The following is a 21,143-nucleotide window of genomic DNA, read 5'->3' as shown; positions in this document are numbered from 1 at the left end:
TCGCAGCGTGGCCGAGTGTAGTAACGAACTTCCGGTAAGATTTAAAGGAGAGACGGCAAGTTCGAGACCTACCCAACTCCCTACTCTGGTCGCCCGTTTCGAATTGACGGCTTAATTAGCGACTGCAATAGGTTGTGAACCATCGAAATCCAAGATACTAATTATGCTGAACGATAAGCTGTTATATTAAAAAGACTTTGTACCAATGGTCCGTCCGGAAGTTCGGCGATGCACGGTACTTATACGGAGAACTACCCAAGTGTTACACTCACTTATTAATGAATCTTTGCCAGCTTGTAGAGCTCGTCGAGCTGAACACGCTGTGCTATAATCATTGCATTTATTAATAGCTAATTACATACACTGCAATTTTTATAGAATTTAAATTATTCAAAACAGAATATAGAATTTTAGTTTAGAATTATATAGAATTTTAGTTATTCAAAAAGAGACAAATTATCATTAGAAAATAAAAAAAAAAAAAAAAAAATGGGAACCAAGGAATTGAACCGAGGACCTTTAGATTGCGAGTCATGTGTTTAACCACGGAGCGGATCCATGACTCGCAATCTGAAGGTCGTTGGTTCAAATCCTCGGTTTTCAAAAAAATTTTTTTTTTTTTTATGATAATTTTTATGTAATAGTTATTCAAAAAGAGACAAATTATCATTAAAAAACAAAAAAAAATGTTGGGAACCAAGGATTTGAACCGTGGTTCTCTAGATTGCGAGTTGTATGTGTGAGTTTGTCATACTTCAGAATGTAAGGAGTAACTAACTCTAATTGTTAATATCTTTTAACGAATTAGCCGTCTGCCCCCAAAAGGGGGTATAGGCGTGTTCAGCTTGACGAGCTCTACAAGCTGACAAAGTCTCATTAATAAGTGAGTGTAACACTTGGGTAGTTCCTTGTTAGACTCTAGTCCCTCTGTCTCGGCAACGATAATATCCATCGAGAAGCAAACTACCCTCGAGTCCGAGGGATATGGAATGAGTCAAGGAAAATCGTCACGGTTAGTGGATAGGGGTGGTAGCCAAAAGTAACCCCTCTCTGATGCCACCGCGTAGCCCCCGGGTTTCAGGGACAAGCAAATTCCGAGAGATCGAGTCGAGTTACATGGAAGAAGAAGAAGAAGAGGCAAGGGGAACGGTGGCTGATTCGTCGAGCGGAAACCGGAAATGTGCTCCGGAACCTTCAACAATCCCTCGATGAAACTATTGGTCATCCGCGACGCAATACCGGATACGCCGGATCTAATAACTCATCCGCCTGCTGCCTTCTCTTTCCCTCTCTCTCTCTTACACACCGTTTCTAACGTAGTTTTTCCCCGCTTATTTTTTTCACTCTATTATCGTTGTCTCTGTCTTGTTCTCGTGTCGTCTGCCGTTTCCTAGCATTGTTCGTTGTTCGATGACGAACCGAGATAATGTTGCCCGTAGCCCAGGAGAATAATATCGGTGTCACGGGGAACGCGTATGTTCATTGTGACGATTGTACAATGAAATTTCTGCCGAATCGGCAGCTACCATTGTCGCCGCTTAGTCGAATCCGTAAATGGTGTATGATTAAAACGGCTAATGGAAACAATTGCGGAAACCGGCTGACATCGTCACGCGCCGTTTGCTCCGGCTAGCCTTTACATTCGTATTGTCAAAACGCGGCCGCAGACGGTAATTTACGTCGACCTGGTAGCACGCGCGTCTGCGGTCATCACGCTCGATGAAAGTGTCCGCGGCTCGTTTCTGCGGACAGAAATCACCATAGACGGGTGAAGCTTACCGGAGAGATTCGAGGAACTTATTTTCAATTTGATGAAAGTCGTACATCCGACCACCGGTTACTTAACGTCGTATGTCCAAGATATAGGGAGCCGGTGTGACAAAATCGTCCCGAGGACTTAAAACGATCTCTCCTGGGGATGCTCGCCAGGGTGATATACGACACGACGTAATTGCAGGAATTTAATCAATCAGAGATATATCTTAGCGCGAATACAAGCTAGCCTAGCCCGACTAAGCCCTCGGGGGAGTCTCATTTAAGATAAACCCAGAGAACCCGGAACCGAAAGACGTCGTGGTAGAAACCGAAGGACCGCAAACACAGGCCATCGTTGTCCTTCGCTCGGATGATGAAACGGTAGGACTACTATCCTAGATTCACCGTACATTCTCCGTCCTTTTTCCTACTTCGAACCTACCCTCATCTTCGCGTGTTCGTGGTTGTTCAAGTACGTGCACGAACGTCCAAGCGGAGTGGAAACGGGCACACGGAAAGCCTTCGACTACCCCTCGCGACCCTCTGATATATAGCCCCTTGGAGGTCGATGACTTCCGCTATTTTTCTTCCGCTGTCTCCAGCAAGCAACTTCCCTTTCCTAACCTGCACTCCGCCCGACCGTCGTTTCGCTTCTTTCCTACGCTCCTGGTCTCGGCGGACACCGATCGAGCAGCCGACTATTACACGGAACCAAAAACGATATCGTGGAACGCCGGCGGAATCTCCTGGAAACCAACTTCGATCGTGCCTCCACGTGAAACTGGAATAGGGAAATCGAGGGAAGATCGGAGGAAATGATCTTCTCTTGTTCCGTTTTCCTTATGGAATTTCTATTCCATCTATATTCTATGGAATACGTATTATTTCTATGAAATTATTCTGTATTCTGCAATAGCGAAAGGGTTAAACAGATTGTAAAACAGATACTTGGTATACACAGAGTTATCGATTGGCTCGAAACGACGATCAACCGAGTGCTTATTTACGAATGCATAAGCAACGAGCATTACAGGGCAGATTTTTGTCGTACAAGATGCGAAGCGATGCGAGAACGAGAGAGAGAGAGAGAGAGAGGAGCATACGAAGGCGGATAAGGGGCAGAGCAAAGAAGCTACTGCATTTATGGATGTCCTCCCGGTGACAAGCCGAAATTAATTTACCCCCTTCCCGTACGCGGCGGCGTTGGCATATTTTAACCCAGTTCTTCAGCCTCCGTGTTTTTTTTTTTTGTTTTTTTTTTAATTCTTCATTCGCCCCCGCCTCGTCACCAGTGCACATAAATTTCTATCGAGCGGACAGTCGAATCGAGATTCGCTAAATCTGACCGACGATTCGATAAAACCCGAGCAGCGCTCGCGGCTGACTGGCTCCTTAGTTGACGCGATAAATAATTAATGATCGAACGAAGAAGGACGAGGAGAGGGTATTACGAGGCCGTGGTCCATAAAACATTTAATATTTATAAGGTACGAAGCGGTCGAGACGGCAGAGGAGGGGGAGGAAGAGAACGCCTGCCCCGTGCTATTCATTATATATTATCGGATCTTATGCGGCCTATACGGTATTTAGATATTTTAATTAACCGATCGGCTATAAATTATGATAATTAAGGAGATAGAGCCGGACCCCGTCCCTCGATACTGTCCACACTCTCGCGTTTCGTGTTCTTTTACTGCACTGGCTCTATCAGGAGATTGACATGTGCGAGACGTGAACGATCAGCTCGAACGGATTCGTCTCGAATCCGGGGATTAGAGATCGTTTGAGGAATTTCTGCGCTCCGTTTAGACGACATATGGTAAGAGGAACGTAATAGACGTTTGGGAATGAAGGCGAAAGAAACTGGTGATCGTTAGCCTGGAATTCGATCGTTTCTTTCGATATTCCTTTGAAAAGATTTTGGATCTCGTTTATAACAACCGCTGACAGGGAATAAAAAATCATTTGATCGTTTTAATTTGTTACGCTATGATCGTAACACGCTAACGCAAAGACATCCCGCAAACAGAAGGGACACTTGAACAAAAGTGAACTGGTAGCCACCAATCGGCACCCCATCCGGCTGTTCAATTAATCAAGTTGAACGTCAGCGCAATTCCGTTCAATGTAACATCAGTTCAGAAGGAGTCGCGAGCATTGGAATAATAACGGGCTGGTAAAGGTGGACAGGGAGATCAGGATTATAACGAGACGAGCGGATGCAACAGTCCAAAGTGGCCATCCATGGATTACAGAAAGCATTCTTAACAGTGTCAATAAACGGAGGTTATGAGGGCCACAAACGTCGGAAGTGTCTCTCCTTACGACGGGCATAAATAAGCCGTGCAACGGCTGGCTGGTCGTTTAAACGTCGCGAACTAACTGCGACCGTTCAGCCGGTTCGACGTTCTCGCGACCGTCGAAGAGGTCGTTCTTCTTGCTGCATGAGCTCACGTTCGTCCATCGTGGCAGACCGATATTACGGGACGTAATCACTTAACGTTCAATTTCTTAATCGAACCACCGTGGACGATTTTTATTTCCTGCTTGAAACGTTCGCCCGATAAATCATCGAAGTTTACAGAGGTAGACGAATCTACGAAAAATTTCAACCAACTCGACCTTCTGTATCTTGAATTGTGCCAAAGTATAAATTATTATTTTTCATCTAACTTGGATCGAATAAAATTTTATCGATCCAATTAGAGAGACTGAAAGGCAGAATAATCGGAAGAGTTTAGCAAGGTGACAGTGAGAAAAAATACAAGTCGTACTCGGTCGAATACGCGTCGCTCTGTAGCCGTTCTCCGATCGACGATAAAACGACTTAACAGCCAGGCAACGAGGTCGATGCGTTTCCACGATACCATCCCTCCTGGCCTGAAGCGAGCCAGGTTTCTTCCTGGCCGCCATTACCACGGCGGAGCCTCGATGGCGAAAGTGGTCTAAGGGGCAAACGGTCAACGAGACTGGAGATGAGATAGAACAGGCCATTATGGCTACGCCGATAAGATAGGTCCACCCCTCGGTGATACGTGGTAGCCAGTGCACAGCTACGTTCCCGGGTACGGTTTGATACACCGGACGCGATCCACGCCATGAAAAATCTAGTTGGAAGAGACGAGAATAGGACGAGGGGTTGGAGAAACGGAGACAAGAGCGGTGAACGGGAAGCAGAGGGCAGTGTCCAAGCACACCCCCCTCGACAACTCGGACCTTATCTTTTCATAGCGATCGTGACCGTCCAAGACTTCATTTCCGTGCTCGAGAAACCACCCCAGCCTCGGTTTATACGCGTACCTACACAAGTAACGGAATGGACCTCTTGGCTCGTTTACATGGGAACGGATTTCGCTGGAGGAAATTAGTCGACGCCGTTCGCGTTCGATTAACGAGCACGATACTCCTTTCGAATTTAGAATCAACCGGTACTTCATTCATTTCCATATGATGCTTTAAGAATAATGTAAAAATTGAAAAGCTAAAAATCTGATTCGATTTTACCTTTTATCACTGGACAGTTTTTAGGAGATCGTCGCTTGAACAGGACGAAACGCAATTTCCTCGGTTAAGCTCGTACTGGCTGTGTTCACCCCTCCCGACAAATAATAACATTTCTATAAGTCGGTCGTTTGTATTCGACGACTGGCGCGCATGCACCCCATTTCAATTAACGTATGATCTATGTCGTATAAGGAGCGGTATCCGGCACCTTTCAAACGTTAGGGCCGTAATGCGCTGGGGATCGCCACTCTAAGTAACTCTATATCACGTCTACGTGACACGAAACGCAGAGAAAAAAATCTTATATCGCCGAAAGGAGCTGGTAAAGGGGCAGAAATCGTCCTCGTCTTTAACTGCCCCCTCGGTTGCGATACTTCTTTCCCGGACTGCTTGAAATATCGTCTCTTGTTTGTCAAAAAATGTGTTAGAACGAGTGCTCGAACGCGTAGAATAGAATAAAAATGTTCGAAGACGAATATTTTGAAATTTTCTTAAAATCAAGTAGTCGATATCAATATTATAGCGGACAGAATCGTTAATTACCAAGTTTTCTTTGTATGATTATTATAAATATTCTTATCTGTGCTATGGACAATCGGACGCAGCTAACGCGACCCTAAAACGCCATCGATGACATTCCAAGTTCACCGTGGAAGCGTAACGGAGGGGGTGTTCGCAATTTCTCCCGATTCCCGACCCCAGGACATCCATTTTATTTAGCGCACCGGTGGACCACGAGCAAGATGGGAGAAGCGAAGCAGCAAGGGGCTTTCTCTTTTTCTCTATCTACCGATATCCCATCAGCGACGGCAGTAGGAACGTTTACAGCGAGCTGGTGTCCAGCTACCGGCGGGTACACGGAGAGAAAGAGAAAAGAGAAAGGATCTCCTTCACCGTCCATCCCCCTGGCTCGACGATCCGGCGAGTTAGCCAGATATAGAGTGGCGCGGAGATCGAACCGCACCGCAGGGGTGGCGAGACGGAAGAAGGGAGAGGCAGACGTGGGATGGGGTGTCTGGACCTCTCTCCCGAGATGGACACAGAGAATCGCCATTACAAATTGACAACCTTGATTGATGGTCAGCGCGGAAGGGACGACGCTGGCCGATCCGTTGGTTGGATAGAAAAGGACGAAGGATCGGTTCGAAAGAAGGACGAGAAAAGGGGAATCGGATGTGTTCGAGACCAAGGGGGTTGGAGACGACGGGCCACGGCGTAAGGGGATGAGGTCGACCGAGAGATGGAGTGGATGTACTACAGGGTGTCCACGCTAAAGTCATACAGTCCCGTTATTTTACAATTATATTATAGATATTTATATAATTAGAAGATACAAAATATGCAAAATATATGCAACGATACGAGTATATATTTTGTTTAGTAGAAATTTTGTTTTACATTAATAAAGTATCTATACAAAAATGATAAGTATCAATTTTTTATTTCAATCACCAATACCAGAGTTGATTATATGCATTTATATAAAGAATTCTTTACATTACCAATGATTATGAGATAGTTAAATTGAATCTCTTTAATGCGAACACCCTGTATATCAGTTAAATTGAACGCTGGGCTGAGTTCCCAGGGACTTCTATGGTCAGCTAGAGTTCCGCGCGTTTCTGTAATAGGAATGATAGCAAAGAGGGGTAAGGGGTAGATGCGTTATCAACCTAGACCTCTCAGCAAGTGCGTGACGAATGGTTCGCAAAGGATCCCTGGTTTTGCCTTTCAATTGGAATATTCGATGACCACCGAAGGATCTTTGATCTTGAACGGTTCGTTAAGACGAGAATTCTTGGATCAATTGGATCAGGGTTAACATTTGAGGGAGAACAGGTTGTGGTAAGTCTAAAATTGATTTTGGATTTCTTTGATTTTCAAACAGAAAGCAATTTTAAAAATAACTTTATACAATTATAAAAATATTTTACTAAAATTCTTGCGACAATGATCCTACTAATTAAGAGATAAAAGTCTGAATAGAAGGAAAGAAAAGTTTCCCCTTGTTCCAACTCGTCTGTCCAAACAATCCTCACCAAACCCTATCCGATTAGTCCGACAGTAACGCGATTACGATGCTCGCATGCGAACGATCGAATTAAAAACAAGTTGGCCAATTAAACACTAATCGCCGGATGCAGGGGAAGCCGCGGCGTAAGAGGATGGAAGGCGATTACCAGTCAACGTTCACGGATGTTCGCGTCGATCTTTGACAGCGGTGGAAAACGAGCAGGCGATCGTAAATGACAATCGAGCTTCTGCGAAAGTGAACGTCGAGAGGAAGAGAACGATAGAAAGAAAAGAGCCAGACACGAACGGCAGGAGGGATAGAGAGAAAGAGCCGTCGAGCAAGCCGACCTTTTCACCGTGATCTATGGCTCTGAACTCCCATAGCTCGCGTTGACCCCCGGCTACCGACCAATGCCGGGAATAATAAGCAAAACCGGCAATTAAGATATCTTCGATGGACACCAAGCGGCTTCTCTCCGCTTCCTTTGCCCTTTTTTGCCGGCTGCCGTTTCTGCGTACGCGTAAATCGAACAGCGCCTGCCGTCTCGTAAAATCTTCTCGGATCGCGGGGGTAGAAATGTTTATTAGGATTGTGGTCGACAACGATTCCCGGTAAATCGTTCAGGAGTTTCTAGTATTCCAAGAATTCCATCACCTTATTATATTACATTTGAAACAAAATCAATGAAAAACTACCCTTAACACGGTGAAAAACACTTTCGGAAAAGAAGAAAGAAAGAATCTCGAAGAACCGCCGTTCCCGTCGCAAAGAACACAATTAATCGTTGCCATTTTCCCCGGAGTCGCGGGAATGTCCTGTTTCCAGGAATGTTCGATAGAATTCGCGCTATCGAAAACAACTTGTTCTCGACCGGCGAACGCGTTCACCGTCGAGGAAAGAACACGAGCAGCTCGTAGGACGCCTTTTATCGCGGCATCGTTACGAAATGCACCGTACGGTCACAGCTTTACGGTACTTCGGGGCCGATGTTACGTTTTTACTGCGTCGTTCCGTGAACACGCGAAGGGACGACGATTCCAGCTACGTTACCGGTAACTGTTTACCGTCCGTGTGCTGGCGTCGGAACGCCCGACACCGTCTGAACCCAACAGAGAAACACGCGAAACTTTCGGATAAGAAACGAAGCTTTTCATCCACCGTTTGAACGAGATCTCTGCTTTCGACTAAAATTCGCTCGTATCAAATCAAGAACGGAATAACTGTTCGAAAAATGGATATTTTTTTGTATAATTATTGGTGTGAACAAAATCAAATAAAAAGATAATTAATAATTGCGAGAGTACAGTGTTGGTGAAATTTTGATGTTCACCACTGATAAGAATTCGAAAATCAATTTTATCAATGACAGAAAATTTAATATCATCTCGTTTTTTAATTCCGTTAATTGCCCGGATCGTCAATCTTTCACAGACGGCAGGTTTATTTATCCGTTGGAAGATCGTTGTTTTCCAATCAACGGATTGTGTTGCTTTGATTCCATTAACTGGTCGTAATCGAATTCAATTTGCACGCTGACCGGCCGATTTGAAAGTGTAATGTAATATTTTAAGGGAGAAGAGTGCCGGTGTTTTTGAGCGGCGCGGCGCACAAACGCGGAATCCCCTAATGGGAATTGGCGGCGCAACGTATCAAAAAACAGCCGTCGTTACGATCGTAAAGCGGCGTCGAAATTTTACATTGTGCCACACGTTACAAATTGGATGGATTCTGAGAAAGCACGCCCGCGTCGGACAGTAAGCGTCGCGGCGAAATTGACGGAGTAGCGTCGCGGCATTAAATGGACGCGATACTAAACAGAAGTTCCAGAAGGAACCCCTCCCTTCGAACGTTCCGTGGAAATCGCGTAACTTTACCACTTACCGTGTAAACGTTTCGCTATCTGCTTATTTATGCGCGGGTTCAACGTTACCGAATGATTAACGTTCGGACGAAATGATTAAAAAGTACATTTTCAATTGTACGAGCGAAAGAGAGGGGCGTTCCTTTGATCGTAGAATCGTGGAATGACACCCGGATGGACGTAGAGCTAATAGAATTCGAATGATGGAGACACGGAAGCTACTTGTACGTCGTAAAACGATGCATCGTCGCTTTATGCTTTATAGTTCGAGTGGTCGACCGTCTGTGTAGTATACGCACGATCGAGCAGGGCAAGGATTTAAAAGGGATCGCGGTTTTACGGGCGGTATTAGGAGAACGGTAACGCTAAAACCCCCTCGCGATGTTTTTACTACCCTCGCGTTCGTGCGTGAGCACAGCTAATTTAACACTAATTTTGAGGACAAAATCTTGAAGCAAGTGGATTCCTGTAAATCCATTTTTGGACCGGTAACATCTTACCCCTTATAATTAACGAGAAAATCACGCCAAAATCCAATCTCATCAAGAATCCCGCGGCTCTAATCACGCTACGCACGAGTTACATCATTTCTCAGGTTATTTTATCCGGAAATATTACCATCCACCAAAGACGAAAGAAGAAGCGAGAGGTCGTTCGAATTATATTAGGTGGCGGGTCTGCTAATTCAGAACACGTTCCGAGTCGACGTGGTTACAAGTTGAAGGGAAAGAGAGAAATGCTCGCGCTTCTTCGTGTCGAGCTAATGACGCGCGTCGGCTCGATCATCAATCATACTTTCATTACACGGATCGCAGCTGCTCCGCATTGACTCCGCGTGGCCCGCGGCCCATTGTTATTATTCCCGGCCACCTCCTTTTCCCTCCGTCGGCCTCGTGCCCTCGACGACCAGGCCTGTTCTTGCTCCACGATAACGACAGAACCAGTGCAATCAGTGATTTCATGCCTCGCATCTGCCCGATAACGATTCTTCACCGTGCGGTCGGACAACCGCCGAATAAAGCTGATTCGGTGCGAGTGTACCTTGTTCTTGCTCTAATTTCGTTCCGCGTTGATTAATTCTCTGATGATAACGATCTAAACTCTAAGCCTTCCGATGGTACTTGGACTACGATTAGACATTGAAACTTTCAGATGAAAGAATTTGAGAAAAATTGCAAGCACTTCGAGGCAAAGACAATTATCGATCTTTCGCAGGAAATGAAACATCTCACCTGGCCAGCAAAGGCTGTCGAGGAGAGGGTGGTCGGTTCGCCGATCCACGGGGGACCAGCAGCATTTGAAAGACACATTTATCTCGCTTCCGGACGAGCAAAATCTGCCCAGGGGCCTAATGCTTCGGCTATTAAGCTTTAATGGACTGCTGATCGTCCGAGCAGGGAGCAAGGGTGAACGCTGGCGGGACTGGGTCTCGCAGGAATTGGAAAAATGAACGTGAACGAAGGGCAGCTCGGCAAATTCCGCGTGATCTCGTGAATTTTTCTTCTACACTACGGTCGTTCCTACGAAAACATTATTTATGCTTTTTCTCGAGATTTCAATCTTCAGAAGAAACCAAGACGGAAGGGTGTAGGATTCGGAGGTGCGAGAGAAAAGGGGTTGTTCCGGGGGTGAGTTGGTCGTGATCAGGATTGACTCGGGATGACAATCTAACGTACACGGCTTTCCACTTTGCTCTTGATGCAGGCAACACAATTTTGGCTCGTTAGTTCTACTCCCCTTCCCCTATTTCTCCTCGAAAACTACCCCTTGCCAAACGTACGCTCGCTCTTGAAGTGCTACTATTTTTTATCATGGCGGAGGATACTTAAAATTTTGTAAAAAATCATCGGAAACAACCTGCGGGTGATTTATAGAATGAGAAGCTCTAGATTTCTTGACATCTTTGGAACAAAGTAACCGAAAAGTCGGTTTATTCCGCGAAAAAACAGCTCTCGACCCGGTGAGCATTTATGAGGGAGGTGAGTCGTAAAAATACGAGCCCTATCGAGTTCTCTACGCGGCTCGTTTCGACCGTTTAACCAAGAACCACCCTCTCGCGACAGCTTGTTCTTTCGTTGAAACAAAGGAACGGTAACGAGAGAAAGGTCGGAAAAGACAGCGGTTCGAAGGGGATGCAGAGGGGTGAGAGGCATGTTGCCGGCTCGTAAAACTCGGTCTGATCACCGCTACCAATTATCCCGCCGTTATCCGAACGTTATCCGGAACGTTATCCACCTTCGCCCACCCTGGGCCTTCACGAAACAACCCTGCCGCCATCATCCGAATCACTAGCGAACCCTTGAACCCCAACAGCAGAGAAGCCGAAGAGCAACGCTACTTCCAACCCCTAACCCGGCTAGGTAACCGTTGTTGTCGCCTTTTACTGCAAACGAAGTGATTCCCTCCTCGTAAACGCGACGTCTTTACAGATTACACCGGCCGGAAACTGGGGGGGTGGATGTTTTTCTTCCCCTCTGTTAACTTCATCTTTCTTTCGTTTTTTTTTTCGCTGATCGAACATTGGGGTGAAGATTGCAACGTTAAATTAGTCGTAATTATACTTTGGCGACTTCGTGTTATAACTAATTTCTAATTTTTTAAATATTTACGTAAGAAATTTAAAAAAAGAATGAACAGAAGAAATTGCTATTTAGGTAATACGTTTATCGATTAAAAAAGGGGATACACGATACACGAATTGCACGGGCAACGTTCGCTTGCCAGTTTTCCAAATCTAATAAATCAAGTATTCAAATAAACATCAAATCTTACGCCTAGGAAAAGATAAAACGAAATAAACTAGAATTAAAAATCTGTCATTAGAGTACAATAAAATTCCTATAAAATATAAAGAACGTTTTTTTTTAAATATAGAAACTGTTTCTAAAATATTCTAAAGTAGCAACATTGTTATGATCATAGAATATATAAGGAATATAGTAATTGATTAGACTATAAAAGAATAAAAGTTGTACGTTTCGTTGAACAACGTATATCTAAAATAATATTCGCTCCCGTTAAAATAAATTCAGTTTAATAAAGGATGCAACATTAATGGAGTATTTATCGGGAGCATTGAATTCCTTCGTTTCGACGCATCGATCTACGTCAACCGATAAGGACCGGGCGTGTAACCCTCGTGATAAGCCGGATAAACGTATCCGTGATGCATGCCCGGCACAGGTGACATGAAATTATACGCGTCTTCGGTGTTGTACGTGTGTGTGTAAGGGTCTGTTGACAGAATTGGGCTCGTCTTACCGGCTCGATTGCTCTGGTCGATCATCGGTTGGACGATTCTACGCCTCGCGTTGATGAACCTGAAACAAATGGAAGGTATCGATTAGAGAAACATTCAATTACCTGAGAAAAATTTTATTCAAACAAATATCGTGTTACCATAGACCGCACATACATTTCAGGGCATGTATGTAACTCCCTTCAAAGCGCAAGGGTTAACAAAAGAAAAGGTGAATTTACATTTAAAAGAAAAATTCTAATCTGTGCAAAAAGAAAATTTTCTATACAAAGGCTATTTCTTCAACGACGAAAGAGAATCAAGAACGAGCACAGTCAACCCTCTTTGATCTCGTTCCTCCGGACAAGATTAATTCTCGAAAGAAAAATTACACCAGCAAAGAGCTGTAAGGTCGTTCGGCAATCTAAAGGTAGGATCGTTCATTTCGCCTGGCAAGCCTCTGAAACCGAGTGCTCCTAGCAAGAAATCTATTCGGGTAATCAGAGATAACGATAGCAGTCAGGTAGCCAGACGTATTCATGACTCATTATGTAGATCAGTGGATCATGGGCAACGGGCATTAGGCGATCGGTGTGATAAGGTCGAAAGCTCGGTCAGAACGCAACGTACGTAGCTACGTACGTCGATGTATCGTTCATCTCAATTTGGCCGTGCAGCCCGGCATCGTCGATATTTCATCGGCGTAAGGTCGGTAATTGTCGGACATAATTTCCGGCCGAATCGTGTATGTTAATTTGACGAAGTGGTCGAGTGAAATGCATGCGCGAAAGAGGGCTACAGGTTGCGCCCGGCTACCAAGCGAAATCGAACTTTCCACCTATCATCGATCGTACCTGTTTGTTCGAGCTTGCGACCTCGAAATTTCGTTGCTCCTAATGTAACGAGACATTCTGACCATTTCGTGTAAGATGAGAAAAAATTGAGCCATTTAAAAATGAATATTCAATAACTTAATTAACACCGTAATATTTCACGAGTGTGCTTTAGTCTGCCCAATCATAGACCTGTTCTACTGAAAATGACAGATCCATCAGTACTTGTATCAAAAAAAGTACTTACATCAGAAAAATTGTATGAATTGTTTAAGACTTATCCCAGACGTGCAGTGTATCTCCTTCAATTAAATCTTTTCTTTCCAACAAGCAAGGACCGAAGTCTGAAATACATTTTTCAGGAAGTAGCCCCAGGGCTCAACTTCACCCTCGCATCCACCGCCACCTATTATCTCGCTAACGATGGAGAAAGGGGGTGGTCTGTTATCAGAAAGAGAAAGAATGACGAGGCAAGAAGCTAGCTGGCATTCTCGATACGTCATTAGCCACGCCGAAGAAGCTTCCGTGCGAGCGCTTTCCAAACAATAGATCTGCGGTCTATTTCGTGGCTGGGAGAGGTCCAAAGGGGGTGGCGGTGAGCAGGCCAACCGTAGGAGAGGAGAACGAGCTCCTTGGACGGTGGGGATGGTGGAAGGAAGACAGGCGAAAGGGCGTACGTCAGCCGACGTCAGCGTCGCGGCGCCCTAATGGGCGCAGACGCCGGAAGTGATTGGGTTTCTGCTCGACTGACTCGAGAGAACACCCCCTTCTCGTCGTAGAAAACCGTGCTTCCGATGGCCGAAGAGGGCGCAGCCACAGGGTGGAACGCGACGCCGGCTACCCTCTTGTTTCGTAGAGCATCTTTCTTGCTTTAGTCTCACGCCTGGCCGGCTACCAACGGTGTCTTATGAATAATAATTATTAAAGTCAACGCTTGCTGCGATCAGTCAGCCGCGACCGATCGGACCAACAAGCTGGAACTCGCGCGATACTCGAGGACGTTGTATAATAAGGCGGTGGTGATGGATAAAAGTTCCTGAACCATCGTATTTCATTGTCGTAAACATCCTATTTTTCTTACGGTTGAATTTTAATAATAAATTTCTAACAAACGACTATTAAAACAGAATAAAATAAACGTCGATAGAAGCATGCAACAGTACAAACGTATAGAATGATCGCAACACGGTTTCCTTTCAAAGTCAAGGCCTCGGCTATCGTTGGATGAAAGAATATCCCCGCTTGTATAAACCGAGGGCCCCTTCCCAGCCCCCAAACGCTCCTAAACGCCTCTGGTTCCCCTTTGGCGGCGTAGGCAGCGTGTCACAGCCAGCTGACTACCGGCGTACACCCCCGCGTCTACCCGTGCTGGCAACCACCCCCGTGGCTGAAATATCGCCCGAACAATAGCGCGCAACCCCTGGCCAGAGGAGAAGAGAGATGGAAATGGAGACAGAGGAGAGGCAGAAGCAGTGGCAACTGCCCAACCTTTTCTCTCTTTCTCCCATTTTTTTTTCTTTTTTTTTCAGAACCAGCGGGGTGAGAACCGGCAAAAATATCTTCGCCACCGGAAAACTTAAGCCCGCCGCGCTCAGAACGGACAGGATGAAATTTTACAGTCGAGGTAGCGGCTGGCAAACGGTCTTCCCATTCCTCGCCGCTGTATGAATACAATCGTGGGGGATGGTTTCGCGAATCGCGTGTAAATTCATGGCCAGAAAACAATACTGTTTCGTACGTTTAAATTCATGAATTAAATTCATAAGTACAATTAAATTCACTTACAATCTCTGTAAAACTACCAAAGTCCCGTGCGTCGCCGACTCTCCGGACGGATCCTTTTCTATCTACTCATAAACCCTCAGATTTCTTAGCCGCTTTGAAACGACATGTGCCACGATAACAGAGGGAAGAAGTACCCTCGATAAGAAGCAGAGGATCGATTTTACGATCGCGTTAAAAACCACGAAGCCACCGAACGAGCAGCAATTAAACCGACCGTTCTCCACCGGTCTTCCGATCCTCTTCCTGTTTCTCTGGAAAGACGTACACGAGCGGCCCCATTTATAAACTCTCGAACGATGGTAGACACATCGAGACGCAGCGGGCATCGTGCGCCAAACGGGAAATTAGTTTTTACGGTTATTATCCCGATCGAGGAGGTGAGAAAAAAAGCGGGGGTTGCAATTAAACGCGCGAGCCGGTGTATTCGCGTTCAGATGCGCTTTTTTACGGCTATATTATCGCTCGCTATCGTAACGACCCTGTAAAATTATCGGTTTACGATCCGTACTCGCGACGTACCGCCTCTTCTCTTTCGTCACGAGGCGAGGAAAAGGGAGGCGAGGCATATTGTTGCAGGGTAGCCACCCTCTGGATGACAAAACACTTTTCATCGCGCCCTCGTCGCCGCTTTCAGGATTTTAATGCAGTTTTGATTATGAAAAGGGAGTATCTCGGTTTCGCGCGAAACAAACTCCGTCACGCGAGAATTTTGTTAAGTGCCGCCTCGTCATCGCTCGGGATTCGAATTTCAATTTCTCACGAATCTCTTCTCTTATCAATTTCGTTTCGAGTTAATCCGATTCGAAATATGGGGCAAAAGAGTCTCGGGAAAGGATCGAACTGACAAATCAGTGAGACTGGGTGATCAGAGAGGTTTCGAAGATCTCGTCGTTACTTTTTACGGCGATGGAACAGCACATGACACGCTTCGGCCGCAGAAATAGGCATAAAAGTAGATTTGCGACGGGGGTGTCTACGGCATGACCTTCCAACAGCGTGACGAAATTTAGTGCGCCCCGATGCATGCATGAATAATGCCTCGAATTTGCTTGCGCTCTCGCCTGCGTGCTTTCGATTCCCATGGTTTCGGGCACGCTTTCGAGTCGAGTGGATATCGAGAAACTCGGCAGCCGTTTTCGTAAGAAATGGGACCATTCGACGCGGCGAATTGCGAGAATAAAGTGACTCCGCTTCCGACCAACGACTTCCCTCGGAATGCATTGCCGTTGAAACGTCAGAGAAACTTTCATCTCGAACGAATACCTCATGATTTTACCTTTTTCGATGGTATTCTATAAAAAAGCAAAAGTTTCTATTTACGAAAAGAAAATGATCTTCTACGTGTACAGTTAGGGAGAAGAATATCTTGGAACGCAAGAAACGATTTACTCGTAGGACGAAAATGGCAATCGAGATCCTCTAAACGCGGCGCGGATTCGTTTTGCGACGCGGCGGAACAGCGGTAACGATGATTACTGTCGCGCTGGCAACATTTACTCTCCGGCGGCGTTCGCAATTATCGGAGAGCTTCCATTAGTTAACTGCAGTCGATACGCGCGGTGCACCGGGGTCCTCGCATCAAAACATCATTACTGCACGGGACACGGGAACGCGAGAGTCAGCTAGCTAGCTGGTATTGGTAATCAATTTCGCCGGTGTACAGAGTGCCGTGCAGCCTAATGCGACGCGAACGACGAGCTTTCGCATTAGCGAGGATCGAACAGCCGTCCTGGTGATCATTGCCCATTATAGAACGAATCGAATCGGGGAGGGGAAAACGTGCTAACGGTCTACTAAAGAATCGCTTCTTGGACGTTGCTTGATCGATTATACGTTTCACGCCTTTAAATGCAGCTGGCTGATTCGAAGGCTGAAACCTATAACAGTAAAGAAATTTATTTTCTAATTGAATATTCTCGGTCGTCTGTCATTTAAAATATCAATTATAAATTTTCAATAGAACTTCAGGGATATTCAGTGACACTCGAATTCGCAAACGGCAACGAGAAAAGGTAAAACATAAATGCAATCGGCAATTTCTAACCGCTCCGGGCAATAGAGTCATAAAGAAGATTCTTCTTCGAATTTTTATGCGGCCATTCGAATCGCGTGCCTCTCGGGACGATTTTGTTGCAGCATCGAAGAGATGAGGATCGGGTGCACGCGAGGCTAGCAAAGAGGACACCGAGCAAGCGGTTGTAAATCGAACCGCTCATAAGCCGGCGATGCTCGCTGCTACATTTACGATCGATAAAATCATTTTATCCGAATATAATGCGAGCTCGATTCGCGCGCCGTTCCTATCTACCTCTTTCTCTACCTTCGATCTCCATTCATTTCGCTCTCTCCGTGCCTTTGTCCTCTCTCTTTCGCCGATTCGTTCCATCCTCCTTTTTCAACGAACGTTTCGATCGAGATCGCGATTTCATTGTAATGCATTCGAGCGATCGGTTCGCACTGGGACCCCGAATCTTTACTGTCCTCCCCCCTTCCTTCGCACCCTCACCGCCCTTCTGCTCCGTTCGCGATACATAATTCCCGTTCGACAAATTCAATGAGCATTGTAGGCCGTGGAGCATCCTTCCAGCGTGTAATCGGGTTTCCTGCCGGCGTTGCGGGCAAAATCGCGGCCACCCCCGCGCCAGCCAACGGTATTTAGGGGTTGGCCCGCGCGGCCACCTCGAAAATTTCTATCTCCGCCTACCCCACCCACGATTTTATCAATACTTTATGACCTGTTTAGCGGCGATACCCGGCCGCGTATATTGAAAAACTTGCCCACCCTCATTTTGCCTCTTCGATAAACCATCACGGTCGATCCCTTCTGGTTTCGTTATAAATAAAGCACTAAGAAAGCATCGATCTCTCTTCGATAATAAAAATCAACCGCAAACGGGAAATTAATTTCTCGTCGCCTATATTTCCAAAACCGTTTGAAAAACGACTACAAAGATTGAATAAAATCCGCTCTCGTTGGACGCGTAAACTAGCGTCGAACCGAAAAAGCCAAAAATAAAAAAAAAAAAAAGGACAGTCCGAATCAGAGAACGAGCGCATAAAAGGTGGGAAGGAAAAAATGCGCGAAGCGAATTTCTCGTAGCCTCGAGGGGTATAACAGGTCGCGCGTTTTCCCAGTTTCGAGCTATGAGAGTGCGCGCGGGCGCTCGTATCGGATACGCGTAGACAGGTTATGTGTGTCAACAAAGCGATTTAACACGCGACGTGTCACTGATAGCTGCCGCCGCTCGTTGCCACCGCAGCCGCACGGCCGCGACGCATCGACGTGTGCAGCTCGGCTGCGTTTAATCTATGGCCGTGGTGCAACGGTTTTTCCGAAAATTTCGACCTCCGTGGCGAGAGGAGCGTCCGCGCCCTCGTACCTCCACCCCTCGTGGCCCGGCCACGGGTCTGGAATTTATATAATTGTTTTGCCGGGGTCGCCACTAAATCGTGTTCCGAAGCGCGATAGCGCCGGCGCGTCGTTTCGCGCTGATGTTGATGGGCGGTTCGACGATCCCGCCAATAAAAGGACCCCCCCGTCCCCCCCGCGGAAAAAAAATGTTCCACGTCCGACGCGCTCGTCTGCCTGATTTTCCACGCTCTTTCGATGACTCTTGCCGTGTGATCGATTTTTCTTTTTTTTATTGTTCGTTCGCTTTGTTTTATGCCTTTGGATTTTATTCAACGCCACAACTGAGCGATCAGAATGATCCACGTATGATTGAAACGAAATTTTAGATCAAGAGTTGATTAAGCGTTACTAGATTAATTCGAAGCGAAGGAAATCAGGGTCGGTGCAGGCAGGATGCCGTTCGTAATGGAGTAAGAACGTCGAGGGCCAGGTTGCCGTCGTTTCGAGCCCTTTTCGCGTCGCGAGGGCAAGTTATTGGGTCCACAGCTGTCGCAACCCTCCCCGGTTATGGGGTAGTGGGTACTCGAACCGATTGTCACCGGCTACCTCGTCGTCGGGGTCAGACTCATCTCGTCGACGGGTCGAGGGTTGATACCCGAGCTGCTTTGCACCCAACACCCTCTCCTGCCCTCTATTTTCCTCCTTCTCGACGTGTTCCCCGTCTGCCCCCTTATAGCCCGATTTTCACCCCATCTCCGTCTGCCCCCGACGAAGGCGTCAGCTTGTAACAGTCTCTTAAACTCCGGCACCGGAGCCACTATATGTAGCAACTGCTGACGCCGTTATAAACTGCCGACCCACCACCACCACCCTCGTCTTCGTGGCCCTCGCAATCGTGGGACCAGACGCACCATCTCGGCAAACGTGAAAATAACGATCACCACGAGTGTTAACGCGGATGCTCGTTATCGATGATCAAATTTCTTCTATTTTAAAATGAAATAAAAAAGAAATAATAAATTATTGTTGATAAAGGGGTGATAAAAATTCAGAAAAAAAAATTAAATCGCATAAGCTTGATATTAGAGGTTCGCGATTATATTAAATTTAAAAAATGTAAATATTTATGTCATATAAATATCATGTCATTTGATATATGGTGTTCTAATAGAATGGCAAGGCGCGGTCTGACCAATCGTTGACTCAGACTACTAGGCCACCGAATTTCGAGGCACGTGGCGACCTTAAAAAGCAGACGCGGCACTAAGCACGCCGTTGCCGAGGCAAATGCGGTTGTTTAGGCATCTAAAAACATGCTCGTACCATCCATCCCCTTTGCGGTGGCCCGGAGGAAAAGGAACCCATTACTCCCGATCTCGGCGATCTCTGTGTTTCACTCGAGTAACCGCTTTTTATTCAGATTTCAAGCGAGGAAAAAGCCTGTCGTAGAGGCTGGCTCGCGGAGAAGATAAGGGGTCGTTTAGATTGACCGTTCGTCCTCTGGATGGCCCTAAAGCGTCCCGTTTACCATCTCTACGCGCCATGAAATCTTTTCCCTACATCTTCTCGTCCGGTCGTGCACGTGGAAGCGTTATGTGTACATCCAAGGATGTCTCTCATTCCGGCGTTCCTTTGAACAATGTGCACGTTTTGGGAACGTGTCTTTTGCGTCTTCCTGGCACGTTTTTCGCTACCGAAGAATTAATCCCTGGCGTAAAAATGAGGAGAAAGAATGCTAATCTTCGAGTACTTCCGTTACTTGGATGAATCTTAGAAAATTTCAGTAAGTTTTACGTTTCGATTCGCTAGGAATTCAGAAGCAGGAAACAGTAAAAGGTTAACAACGAGAGAATGGAACTCGAAGTTTTATCCAGTGGCACCTTTCACTTCGTACAAGAGATTAATAAACCTTGCGATTGGTAATTACCGAGGGAAAAATCCTGGAGAACATTACCGTTGAACCACGAGAAAAGCTATTATAGTGGACAGAATGATCGACGGACAGGCGAAGAAAAATCTGAAGAACACTCGTTATTATCTTTATCTAAAGATAGTAAATTCCAACTGAAACCTTCGATTATGGAATAATTTTAGGGAAACGTTCGAAACGATTGAAAACGAGTAGAATAATCGAATACGAAAATATTTCATCGATAACCGCGCGAGACCGGTGAAAGAAAGGGAGTAACAGGAGAGATGAAAACGAGGTAGGAAGGAAGGTAGTGGAAAGGGAGATCGAAATTTTTATCCGCGAGAAATAGAATACGCGAGTGGTTTATGGGTTTACGCCGCGGGAGGATTCACGGGGTCCGGCCGGCATTTTTTATATTCCTACGGTCTTTCTCTCGTTTCTCCGAGCTCTCCTCCCTCAGCCGCGCCGTGGGGGCTCGCCGTGTGCGCGGAATTTGAATCCTCTTGTAATAAAATCCGGGCTTTATGCGACGGCTGGTACCCCCGGTACTCTCGCGTCCCGAGACCGCTTGCATTTACCTACGAAAAGGTGAAACGTATACAGAGATAGGTAGATCTCTGCGACACCTATACAACCGTGTCGTTGATCAGGTATAAAGCGTCGTTGACCACGAGCTGACCACCGTGTCCCGCGGCAAAAGATGTAAATAATACCACGAAATTGCTACCAGCCTCCGTCTTTTTCGCTTCGCCTTCCTCCCTTCGTTTCCCTCCATCTTTGCCGCGTTTCTGCGCCTGGAAGCGTCGAATCCGCTTCTCGAGAACGCTCGATGATATTACTCTTGTAAATATCCGTATGTAGAATAGCAAAATTTCTTTTGCAAACAAGT

At 46.1% G+C, this 21,143-nt stretch overlaps 1 protein-coding gene across 5 annotated transcripts in view; it reads right to left on the bottom strand.

Annotated features, from left to right (window-relative positions):
- hth (Meis homeobox homothorax) overlaps positions 1 to 21,143 on the bottom strand; it is a 369,553-nt gene that overhangs the window by 9,380 nt on the left and 339,030 nt on the right. For all 5 annotated transcript variants that reach the window (XM_034321378.2, XM_034321376.2, XM_034321375.2 and 2 more), the window contains one exon: positions 12,396 to 12,454. In XM_034321378.2, the coding sequence (XP_034177269.1) occupies positions 12,396 to 12,454 (59 nt within the window). The remainder of the gene's footprint in view (positions 1 to 12,395; positions 12,455 to 21,143) is intronic.

The sequence above is a fragment of the Osmia lignaria genome, chromosome 12 (assembly GCF_051020975.1).
Source record: "Osmia lignaria lignaria isolate PbOS001 chromosome 12, iyOsmLign1, whole genome shotgun sequence".
Taxonomy (NCBI): Eukaryota; Metazoa; Arthropoda; class Insecta; order Hymenoptera; family Megachilidae; genus Osmia; species Osmia lignaria.
This window is presented reverse-complemented; position numbering and strand designations above follow the sequence as displayed.